General features: G+C 39.7%; 1 protein-coding gene across 1 annotated transcript in view; it reads left to right on the forward strand.

Annotated features, from left to right (window-relative positions):
- The window catches only part of CRB1 (crumbs cell polarity complex component 1), a 97,778-nt gene extending 93,176 nt beyond the window's left edge, over positions 1-4,602 (forward strand). Inside the window, exon 12 of the mRNA XM_088060497.1 lies at positions 4,070-4,602. Within this exon, the coding sequence (XP_087916623.1) occupies positions 4,070-4,285 (216 nt within the window). The 3' untranslated portion in view covers positions 4,286-4,602. The remainder of the gene's footprint in view (positions 1-4,069) is intronic.
- Positions 4,603-12,995: the final 8,393 nt, after the last annotated feature.

Raw genomic sequence — 12,995 nt, forward strand, 5'->3', positions numbered from 1 at the left:
TGCAATCTAAATATTCTAAGTAATTTAAATTTAATAATTGAAATAACTCTAAAAAAAATAAGAAATTTTCATGTGAAGCCACCAGTGAAAAGCCATAAGACTTGATTTTGGAAAAAGACAAAGATTTTTTGCCTGCATTTTCTCCTGTCTTTGCAAATGAAGCCCATCTGAAAACTATATTCAACCATGTTTTTTCTTTCCTTTTTTAAATTTTTTGCCAAAATAAACCTATCTTGCTCTGGCTGACATCCAAAGGTATTTAAATAGAACATCCAAAAAAACCCAACTTAGTGAGAAGCAGATAGGCCTTCCCATGGTAGCAAACCTCATTTTTTTGGTATCATCTTGCCATCAGCATCCATTACCACCAAGGATGCAGCTTTTACTGGCAGCTCCTCTATATTAGGGGCTCTTAAAACTATTCTTAATTAAAACTATTCTTAATTAAAACTATTAAAACTATGTCACCAGTTACCTTCTAAACAGGCTTATAAGATAATTCAGGTTGGAAGAGTCCTCAGGAGGCCTTTCAGTCCAGCCTCAAACTGTAATGAGAATCTCTAAGGTATTGCCCAGCCAGTTAATTAACCCTCCTTCATCTACCTTGCATATATTTAACTTTTCATAAGCAGTGCTGAAGTTACATTCAGAAATAGCTGTGATCACCGTGTGTTATTTATTGGCAAGAATTATTTTTGAGAGGCAATTACAATGTATGGGGGCAGGGAGTGTTGCATAACAAAGGTTTTCAGCAAAAAATTAGGAACTTGTTTGTCTTCACAAGCTTCCAGGTGTCCTGTGGCACTTCTTTTGTGCCAAGACAAAATGAAGTTTTTCTTGCTCTGTCCATTCCTTTCCAGAGCTTTCCTCTTCTGCTTTTGAAGCTCTAGGCCAAAGAGCATCTCTTGCTTGGTATTCTGCAACAACCGTGTGACAAACACACCAAAAAACAGTGTATTGCTATCTCCCAAGCATTCAGCTCAGCGGCCAGGTGTTAACCAGTTAACGTGGGGAAGGGAAGTGTGGTATGAAGCTGACAAGTGATATTAGAGTGTGGTGGTCTAGTCCCTTAGGATGCCCCAGACCCACAGCCAGGGCATCTGAGACACAGATGGAGCACTGAGATGAGCAGCTACACACGTGAGCAGCCCCAGGGCACTTTGAAACGTCCCAGAGGTTCACAGACAGACCCATCTATGGTGAAAGCACCAGCAAGGACTTGCCAGAAAAGCCTGAAGCACTGATATGGGACTTTTAATTTCAAACTGCATTTTCAGTGACCACTCCCTTACGTTATGCAAAGTACACAGTATGGTCAGTGACAGAAAGCCACTTTTCCACTATTTCAGCAGCACTGATGTTACTAAAAATGCTACTCAATCCTTTTATTTTTGGAATCACTAGCTACAATTATTTCAGTCTATCATCATCAGCAGACATGCACTGAACAGACTCTGAGATGACAGGGGACAGAGCTTTTCAGATACTTTTTCCCAGATCAGCCAGATGATTTTCCAAATTAATTTAACTATTCAGCCATTAATTACTAAATAAGCAGTTGATTTTGATGGGACCAGACTGTAGAGCCTTCTGGCAACTCTTGTTACCAGTTCAGTGCAACTGCCAAAGGGCTACCTTATACTGGAAACTTTGGCAGGAGTTGTGGGCTGATAAACCAGGGGACACCACTGGAACATCAGGGGGTTTTGATCAATAGAATCCACCTAAACAGATGAAGTTAAGGCCTTTTTTCACATGTAGAAATTAAAAGCAATATAGACATAGAAATAAAGTTAGCTAATGTATCTGACCATGGTAAACCCCCAGCTCTGCAGGTATTAAGCAGTGGGGTAACTTCTTTTACATACTGGCTCAGAATGGGTAAGGTTTCTCTAATAAGTAACTACTGCAAAAAAAACCAAATCCCTGTTATGATTATTTTAATTTGAAAATGACATTTAGATGTGTGACTCCATTTTAGCAAGTTACAAGGTTTTTCTTCACCCCAATTTTTTGCAAAAAGTTCTTCTTTAAGGTATCAAATTAATTTGAAGGTTATCATGAATGGAACTGTACAGAGAGACATGCTTGGAACAGGAATGGAAAGAGTATGGACTGGAAAACTGGAGACTAAATTCAGAAATTTCACATACCAGAGGAGAGGCCATGCCATCCATTTGTCTGTGGTAGTGAATTTCTCTTGCAAATGGCTTGTTCAACCCTAGGATCAGAGTTAACCTGGACTATCTTAGTCCTTATTTTCCCAGAGCAGGCAATGAAAACAAAAGAGAGCTTCTGAGAAAAAAATTCCATTAAAAATTTGCTGCCTCTCTGAGATAAGAGGAACAAGGGTCATATAGTCCAACAGAGTACAGAGCAAAACTAGGATCTCAAATATGTCTGTAAGACTATCCAAAGATGAAATAACCTTTCCAATCCAATACAATTTAATAGACCAACATGCTTCATGCCACCTTGTTTTAGAGTAGTAGTCATTTGGTCTGACACCTGCATTATATTATTTCTATTGGGAAAAATGTATTTAAAATCACAGGGACCATATATTTAGCCATCAAGGACAGAGGAAAATATCCTAGTCAATCATTTATCCCCTGGAGAGAACCCCTGAGCCAAAATTGCTTTTACTATTATAGCAGGACCTTTTACATCAGTGTGGAATTGGAGAGAGGAAAAAAGAGAGACAGGATTGTTTTAACGTTTTCCCTCTGGCATTGTTGCTCTCCAGCAAAGGCGCGAGTCCAGGGTGATGCACACACAGAGCATCCACTTCCAGTGCATCCATCACTGAGTGCAAAATCATCCTCATGCTCTGGACTGTGACTGCCCTTCCTTAGACATGACAAGTAAGCAGGTCACTAAAATATCCTGCAACATGGAGCATCTAACTGGGAAACAAGCTCTGACCTACTGTTTTCTGTTTCTAAATATTTGGGGATTTGAAAGTTCAGCCTCAAGCACGCATTCATCTCAGGCAGTTCAGCTGTCACTTGTAATACAAATCAAAAGATGATGGATGGCAGAATCTGCCCAGAAGTTCAATTCCTGCTAGGGTCATTCTGTCCATAGTGACCACTTTTCCACACTAACCACATCACTTCATTGCTCTCCTCACCATAAGCATTTTTTACACATGAAAGTGCATACATAGATGTGTACAAAACATTCATCTACCATCTATAAAATTTCTCTGGTCTGAAGTTTTTCCAGCTGACATATTGGTTTATGTGCACACTGCCTTCTGACATTATTACATTTCCCACTGCCACATGAAAACTGAAAAAAAAACCAAAAAACCAGAGCATCTTTATATTCATCCTGTACTGTACTGCTTATGTTTCTGTAGATGAACCTATGAAGTCTATATACGGAAGATATGCATTAATATTTTAAAATTTACCTGTGAAAATATACTGATTATGCACTCTTGTGCAGCCTCTATACGTTTATTTCATGCAAACATACTGGTAGAAAAGTTTACTGGTAGGAATGTCTGTAGAAATACTACATTTTACAATATTTATTGTAAGCAATATTTCTATATATGTAAGTGTATATATATATATATATAAATATTCATATAAATTTCACTCCTCCAGCAAGATAAACAGAAATATAGCTCAATATATGTTCAAACTAGCTCATGTTTAACTTGCAGTAGCAAAGACCAGCAATAATGTGCTCTAGGAACAAGCAAACTAGGAATAATGAATTTTTATTGAAGGATTAAATAACTGCTGAATTACTACTGCAGCCCACAGACATATTAACTTGCAGGTTATTTTCAAGGTAAGGAAGCTGTCAAAAGAAATGTGTCCTTACAAGAAATTCATCTGCCTTGAACACTAACCATCCAGTCACATTCTGAAGAGTCCAAAGATCAAAATGGAGGGGTTAATGTAGTTCCCTACAATAAATGGTGCTTCAGCAGTAACTCACCTTTGTAAAGCCTGATTCATAGAATGCTTTCTGTTTTCCCTCCGGGGTAGCCCAAGTGTGTCTCAGTCTTCTCTTGGTGACAATGACACTGCAATTATTTCCATCCTTGCAGCTGGCAGCTGACTTGATCTCGAGCATATTCACAGCCATTGGCTTGGTGACGCTGGCCCTGCTGGTGGTGCTGTCCTTGGCCATGGTGGTCTCCGCTGTCACTGCCAGCAAACGGGCGACACAGGGCACCTACAGCCCCAGCCGCCAGGAGAAGGAAGGGTCCCGGGTAGAGATGTGGAACATGGTGCAGCCACCACCTGTGGAAAGACTGATCTAGAAGAAAGCAAAGCCACTCCTCCATCCTCAGACCTGGCTGAAAGGGGACACCGAACATATGTAAGATATATTCATTTTCCTTCTGATAAATATTACAACAATTCTTTCATTGCTTTCCTTTTAAGTTCAGTAGTGAACAAATGACATTTATCATTGCTGATGACCAGCCCATCCAAGGACAATTTTTATTTGCACTGGAAACTCCAGCCTTGATAATCAGCAGTAGGCATTATGGACAGTAATGGCTCCTGGAATAAATGTAACTGCCTGTCCTGGACACCACACGGATAACAGCTTCTCCTTTTGCACTCTCCTTTGGCTGCCTAGCAATCACTGCTGCAGAAGATGATGCAGACAAATCAGCTAAGTCTGTACAATAAAGACATTGTAATTCTTTCATCAAAGGTTTTAGTACTAGAACTAGATGCTTCAAATTTGTTTTTCTTCCTTCTAGTTCTTTTGTTTCACTTGCTGTTCCTCCACCTTCTACTAAAATGAAAGTGAAATGAGTTTCAGTTTCCAAAAGAACATATTTCTCTTAGGATAAAAGACTGTGGCATAAAATACCCGGTGGGCACAACCTGACCTGTTAGGAGATATTAAATCTAATTATCCTAAACAAGTTGTGTGCATCTACACTACTGCCTTTTTCCTATTACAATATTACCCAATCATCCCTTTTAGAAAATTATTGCTTCTTGCATTGCAAATGTACATTGGATGCCAAAATAAATGTTTCCTAAAGCTCATGGAAAATACCAGGAAAGAGGAATAAGTGGCCTACAGGTAGAACATTGGCTTGAAAATAATTAGGCCAAACTTGGTGCTTCTCCTGGAACTAAGACTTCTCATAAGATCATGGGCAAATAAATTGTTATGCCTCAAGTTTCCTCTTTTAAAACAGGGATAATCCTATTTAACTACCTCATAAACCTCAGCAGCAAAAGGGTTGCTGTGTCAAAAAAGAAACAAATGCATGAAATGTAATGAAGAAGCTTGGAAGAAATCTTGTAATGAAACAGACAATTACATAGATGTAATAAAAATCACATTGACATGTAATGCAATGAAACAAATATCTGATACAAAGAAATGTTGTAATGAAATAGACATTTGAAAATGTAAGTTAACAGTTGGACTCAATGATCTTAAAGGTATTTTCCAGCCTTAATGATTGTATGATTCTTTGTGCCAAAAATTTATTCAATGTCAAAGGGGTTTTTGGAATGTAGAGGCAAAATTTAACTGTAACTCATGCAGTCAATTTTCAGACGTAGTCAAGTAATTAAATCACAAACATTGCTCCCACACAAACTGAATCCACAATAAGGAGGCAACAGAGTGGAAAGGCCATGAAGGCATTTCTTTCTGCACTTCAGCTTGCATGTGCCCACAGCAGTGAAACATCCCAACATCAACCCCCAGATTATTCCAGGAGTTGCATAACAGGGTACGCACACTCAGTATCCAAGAGTTTAACTCATCTTTTCAATTAATGATCCTTAATTGAATAAATGATAATTAATTCTGGATGACCCCTTAAGGGATTACTGAAGATCAATGCCACTCACATTTATTTTTATATTAGATGATTAGCAGTAACTATGATAGTAAGCACATTCAGGACTTTGTGCAGACCTCACCAATATCTTTCAAAACAAGGCACTACAGAAAATGTGAGTGGATGGTTGGATTCAAGCTGAGTTGGAAGAATGTAGTCACAGCAAAAATGCATGGCAGATTTTATTCCGGCCAAATTTACAGCTTTACTACTGAAGCTTATTATTTTGAATGCAACTGCTGTTGTACAGCTGCAGTCTAAATTCAGAGAGTTCAAAAGAAAACTGAGGAAATAGTGGAAAAATAAGTTACTAAAATTATGATGAGAGAGAGCAGAAATTCTTTTCTCCGGATCTTTTCAAATCATGGCTTTTTTTTCCTTTTTGCCTCACTCACAAGAAAGACAAACCATGTCAAGAAAGTGGCCAAGTCTCCACATGGGAGACTGTGATAACAAGGGGACAAGCAGTAAGTGAGTGAGGAAGAGAAGGCTGGGAAAATCTTGGGGACAGCAAGCTCTGAACACTAGGACAAATCTGGAAGAATGAATTAGGCTCAAGCAGCAGAAGCAGCACTGGACTAACAAAGTGGACACAAAGAATATGCTTCCACACACCTGCTTTATGCTCTCGATTTTGTGGTCAATGAGCTCAACTGAGAGAATTGATAGAGATCTCAGGGAATAGCAGAGATGGAGAAAGAAAAAGAGAAATTAGCTGATATCAGAAAAAGCAGTAGAATGGTTATAATAAAGATCTAACTTTGAAGTCTGCCTTTATTTGAGCAGGAGGTTTAACTAGATGACATCAGCAGATCCCCTCCAGGCTTAATTATTACCTTATCCAAGGAAAAAGGACAAAAGAGAGAAAGCAGCTGAAGATGGAGTCAGTTTGCAAGGAGAACTAACTTGAAGGAAAGCACAAGGAAAGAATAAGAATAAGGAAGTAGCTGAAAAGTAAATCTGCTCTTCTCTATGGTTTGACTTTCTGGATGAAATTTGGGAGACAGTTGAAAAACAATCTGTAGAGATGTAATAAAATATTCCAGAAAGTGTTGCCACAGAGAGAATCTTTAGGGCTGAGCAAGATACCCAGGAGCGTGTGCAGAGGAAAGAAGAGGCAGAGAAGATGAAAGCCTGAAGACTTTTCATACAGACCAAAGAGAGTTCAGGAGGAATATGCTCCTAGAGAATTAAAAAGACATCTATAAAAGCACAACAAAGAGAAAAATCTCACAGTGAAATACAAGTGTGGTTTGTAGAAAGTAAGTCAAGGAGACAGAAGGCAGGGGAAAAAACCTTTAAACTAAGATTAGAGTAAGTTGAGATTGCTGTCAGCCTCGGTGGAGAGGAAGTGATAAAAGTAAGAGTGGTGGAAATCCACAGAAAAATGAGAGAAGAAAAGGAAATGAAAGTAAATGGCACTTGAGGGAGGTGGAGGCAAAAGCTGGATCGCAGCAAGGTGGAAGCTGGACTTTCACAGCAGTGAGGCCAAAAGAAACAGTGGGAGGATGATGGTGAGTCAGGAATTAGAATTACCTATTGAAACAGATCTTTGTAGGATAACTCGCAGGGAGCATGTTTTACTTCAAATAGGGATTAAAATGTGGAATATTCAAAACTCTATGATCTTATAAGCAACAAAAAAAAAAAAAAAAAAAAAAAAAGAGGCCTAGAAGGCAACAAGTCATTTCCAAACACACTTCCTGAAAATCTGCATTAACGAAGCAACATCCAAAGGCAGCAGGGAGGTAAATGCTGCATCTGGAAATGCTCAATTGGCAGCCTGGAGAGGCACAAAAAGTCCCAAAGCTTTCACTTCATGAACATGCTATAGCCACCATAATATGCATGGTTAGGAAGACTGACCCTTCTGGCCCATGTCTCAGCCAGGGAACAACAGCTAAAACAAAAGAGAATACATTTTAAAGAGTCTCTAATAACATCCCTGATGAAATTTAACCCACAGATTAAGACTGAGATAGAAGATGCCAAGGTATTTTCTGCTTCTCAGCCCAGGGGTTTAATAGAATGTATAGAAGCACAGACATTCAGGGAGGAGCAATAACATCTAGGAGTTGTGGAGAGCAGGTGTGCTGCTATAAGAAAAAATATTGAACTTGGCTTCTGGTTCCCAAAAAAGCACTGGCAACCTCTACTACTCTGGCAGGATCTCCACATGAAAGTCTTAAAATATTTCAGAATTCCATTTGTTTAATCTCTCTCACTATTTGACTAAAAAGCTTGAAGTATAATATATTATTCATGATCACTTGCAATCTATCCATTAAAGGAAAAAAAAAAAGCTCAATATACTCCCAAGCCTTACATATTTAACCTTCTCTCCATGTCGAATAGCCTTCTACAAACAAAGAGAGGGTGCTAAGTTAGAGCATACAGTCTGCTCTGCACCAAATCCCTCCAAAGGTACTCAGAGGCAGGGGAAGGATGAAGCAACTTATCCCCTTTCATGGTCCATTCCCTTTTCCTTGGAAGAGGTGGCATCCAACCTGTGAAACAGTGAGCATTACCTTGCATTATGTGCCTTCTCTGTTTTATGTAACATTAACTGTTCCTTCTCTATATGTACATAATATGTTCATAGTTTAGATGCTGTATTCATATTACTGTTTTGCTCTGTACAGGATCAAAATGACCAATAAATACGGATTATATCGAATCCTATATTGTTTTTACTTTATGGGATTCTTTCATCATGCAATTACAAAGGAAATTATCCCTAGATCAGAAGTATATTTACAGTTTAAGAAGTCAAGTCTGCAATTAGAAATCAAGTGATCAAGAAACATTTTCCATGCTTGTGAATAGATGAACAGTGAGGGCTGCCAGCCTCAGCACTGCAATCTGCACCATCCTTTGCTGCCCATCCAGGTTTCTGGCCAGTGATTATTTCTGTCATTGTCTACATCTGGCTAGTGATTATTGTTCCCACAGATGCTAATTAATAATAAAATTAATCTTATTTACAGTATTAAATAAGTAGCTGACACACTTTTAAAACATCCATAATAAATACAGTCCCACAGTAGAAAGCTTGTCTCCAGATAAGAGACAGCAAAGTCTTTTTCCCAGCCCCAAATGTCTGTACTATGTTTTATTTAACATAAGCCCTAAGTCTCACTTCAGGACAAACCTTTACATGTGTAATGTCACATAACATTAGGAATCACAGATCAGAGGATTTTGGCCAAGTTCCTTTTTCCTGTGCTATTCAATCACCTCTCAGCTAAAGAAAACTGACACCTCTGAAAACAATTCAAAAAAAGAGCATCAGATTAGGCATTGTAACTCAATGAAGTTGAGCAGTGAATAGCTGACATCACTAGAATTTCGCCTATTGCAAGATGTCACAGTTGAATGAATGGACGGGGCTTTCATGCCCCACTGAAGCATGCACAGCCTTCAAACTACTGGCATGTGTCAAGATGCTGCAAAACCTAACATTTATAAAAGATACATCTGGTGTGCATTTATTGGGAGCAGAGTGAGGTCTTGTTTAAATTGCACACATGAATTTGATGTGGAGAGTGGGCAGTATCCCAATCCTCACAGTAAAAGCATGTTTTAACCTAAACTCCTCCATCTATAATGCATGCCATGAGGTGTGAAGACCTCTTGCACAGCAAAAAGCCAGAGCATAAATTATAAATTAAGGCATAGGTGAGGTACTGAAGGCCAGGCAGAGGTCTCAATTAGGTCATGCTTTTTCTGAGTTTACATTCTTTCAAATTATATTTATTGGGTAAAAATGTATTGGGAGATTTTATATTGCAACCAATTTGAGCAACTTTGCTATTTTTTGACTTGGTTTCACAAATGTTGCTTTTAATTTCTGATTTTATCAGGCCATGGTTTTTCCTTCCCCAGAGACATTTCACAAAGCAATTCCTTCCCCAGCAATCCATCTAACATTGTCAAGCACCACAGAGGCGGGCATGTCCAAATCATGGCTTTAAATCATCTTTTCTGATCAGAGAAAAGCCACACAGGCCTTCATCTGGTTCCATGCTCCTCATGGCACCATTTGAAGTATGCCATTCTCCCCAGTTCAATATTGTGTGTGACCTTTCAGGTTCCACCTGTAGTTCCAGCAAAAGTGCAATTTCCACTGGCATGTACTGTAATAACCAGTGCTGACAAAAACGTGTGTTTCCAATTTAAACCCACTCAGTTTCACTTGGCACCTGCGCTAACCCTTCTTGGCAGCAGAGATTCAGCAGGAGCAGCAGCAGGGGAGGAATGGGAGGGAAGGGTTGTGCAGGGCCATCCCAAGGCAATGTGACCATGCTGGCTGTGGCCATTGTCACCTGTGCCAGCAGCCCCTGCACTGCTGCACGTTTGCAGTGCCCAGGCAGCCAGGCCATGGGGCAGCCTCAGGCTACAGAACTTTCTGCCCCACAAATAAACAACTGAGCGTCTCCCACACAGCTGGCACACAGGAGTTGCAGTGTTATCCCTAGGTAAGTGCACAGTTGTTAAGCAAATTAAGGAAGTGTAAATCTTCAGGGAAGATGTGAGGAGTGTTTCCAAGTATTTTTGCTCCAAGGACAGAACAGTTTAAACAAATAAATGCAGCCTTAACTGCTTCTGATCCCTCCTCAGAAAACAGGGAGAGGATGCCCATATAACAAGCTGTGGGCATCCAGTGAGACAGGGCACCCTGCCTGTACCACAGCCACTTTAGGACCAGCCAGGAGTGCAGGCTTATTTTGAAGGAGAAAGCATCAGGCTCTCCTTCCTGGCTGCCTGCAGCACCACTGTGGGAACAGTTCTTCACACCTTGGCTAGAACAACCTAGAAACACCCACAAACAGAGCAACCTTGACCTAGATCCCAGTGACAAAGTAGGAAAAAAAGCAAACCAGAAAAGCAACAGTTGCACTGCTCCTGTCCCTCAGGTTCTGGCAGTGCATACTCCTGTGTCAGTGACTGCAGCTCTTCCAGACATTTAAACAGTCCCGTGGGCACAAGTGAGGGTCATTTAAAGCAAATCAACAGTTTGAGACTTTCCATCTGGAATGTATAAAACCTCAGTGCCCAGTTGAACATGCCTAGTGCCAAGCATTTTCTTCCAGTGGGATCCATGGCAGGATCACAGACAACTGTGATAAACCTGACCCCAGGGAGAAGGAAGCTCCAGCAGGTTTTTGCTTGAGAAATGAGCCCAACAGAGAAGATGCAAATCTGCCTTTTGTGGTGGCCCAATGCTGGCACAAATGATTAGACCAGTCCCAGAGAAGATCATTCTGGTTCAGAACTATGTGTTACAGTGACCACTGGCCAGAAAAATATATGACTGCAATCAAGACCTGCACAGACCGGATTAGTTTTCATTTGTCACGCAGTCCTGGGATGTATTTTTCTTGTGTAGCCTGCCAGCCTGCCTAAGATGCAAAAATCGCTTGTCAAATTTTCTGACATTAGGAAGAAAAGAAGTAAGGGGAAAAAACAATTACACAAATACTGGTCTGTTGACATTTAGAATGAGACAATGATGAGCATAAAAAAAAAAAGTTAAAAAAAATCCTGGGCCAGCAACCCAAAGTACCAAAGACAAATCACAAAATAGGATGCAACTAATTAGGCTGAAATGTCAACAATGTTCAGTATATTGTTCAAGTACAGCTACTGTGACCCCCAGTATGAATATGCCAAGGGGAAATGTAGAATAGGAGTTAATCAGTAAGTTAGATACAAATATTTTAAAATAACATTTTAATTTCTACCTCACCGTTTTAACATTTTTGAAATCGTTAAATAAGCATGCCACCTATTCTCAGAGCGAGCCAAATGTCAGATGTTTGTATGTATTATTCAGCTGAACATTTAAGTACATAATCCTCCTCATTGCTAAACAGGTGGTACTATATTAACAGGTTATTTTCTCAAGAACAGTGAACAGAACACTGCTGTCTCCATACAGCCATGTATTACTGAATGTGGAGTCAATGCAAGGATGGAACTAAGCTGAGTAGGCAGGACAGAACTTTCTGCTGTAACTACAACTCCTAAAGCACATTTCAAGGCAGAGTACCACAATTTAGTTGAGTTATTCACAGAATTATACACAGCTGGAAAACAAACTTGGCAAATGAGTACTGTGTAAGCAGTATGTGGCAGAGTACATCTCTACTGTGTCTCATCCATGAAACTGAGTAGTTTAGGACTTAACAATTAAAAACAGGTAACAGACCTAATAGGAGAAGCCTTGCAACCAAGTTTAGTAGATTCTTTGTAGGCCATGCTGTACCTTTCTTCTTCAGAGTTGTGTGGTGGGGTTTGTTGCTGCTTTGTTCCCAGTCTTTCAGTAACAATTGAGAGAAGTGGACCCAAAAATAAAAAATCAGTGGAGCAGCACACCATCAGGAGCCCAGCCCTTCCGACTTTCAGGAGGAATGTGGAACGGGCAGTCACACAAAGGTAACAATATACAGCCCATAACATATTCCAAATATGCTTCCCAAACTTTGCATTTAGAACTAATACTTGTTTATGTTTCATACAGAATTTCCAACAAGATTGACTGCCTTTGGGCTTTTGAAATGCAAGAAGCTGTTAGCTTTTTTTTTTCTGAAAATCTGCAGACAGACTCTACTCTGCTTTATCTGAATACCAGCAAACCCACAACACTCCAGGCATTGCTTAGGTTTTTGTTGTTGTTGTTGCTATTGCTTGTCACATCAAATAAAAATCTAAATCCCTGAATTTGATACAGTTATTTTTCATTTTGTGAACATGAGGTTAACACAAAATGAGTTCTGGAATGAAAATGAAGTGCTTTGTCCATCATTCAGGAACAGCTGCAGCTACATTGTGTGAAAGCAAAAGTGAGTTGCAAAAGCAATTCTCATCTGCTTTTGAAGCACAACCAAGCAGTTACTAAAGAATAGGAGAGTTTCTGATTTCTCCTTCTAAATAAGTCTCCAGTAAATTGGTGCTTTAAGCTGCATTCTTCCCTCAAATGACACAACTCCTAATACACAAGCCGGCTTTCGTACCCAGAGTGGTACCACATGGCTGTTACATCAAACCCCTCTGAGTTTTTCACAGACACTTAGCATTGTATTGACAGGAAGAGTCCTGCTGTACCATCTGTGTAAAATCTGCCAACTTAACTTAGACTGCCTTTTCT

The sequence above is a fragment of the Pseudopodoces humilis genome, chromosome 10 (genome assembly GCF_049639895.1).
Source record: "Pseudopodoces humilis isolate 2021_Gansu_Grassland_sample_001 chromosome 10, ASM4963989v1, whole genome shotgun sequence".
In the NCBI taxonomy this organism is placed as follows: Eukaryota; Metazoa; Chordata; class Aves; order Passeriformes; family Paridae; genus Pseudopodoces; species Pseudopodoces humilis.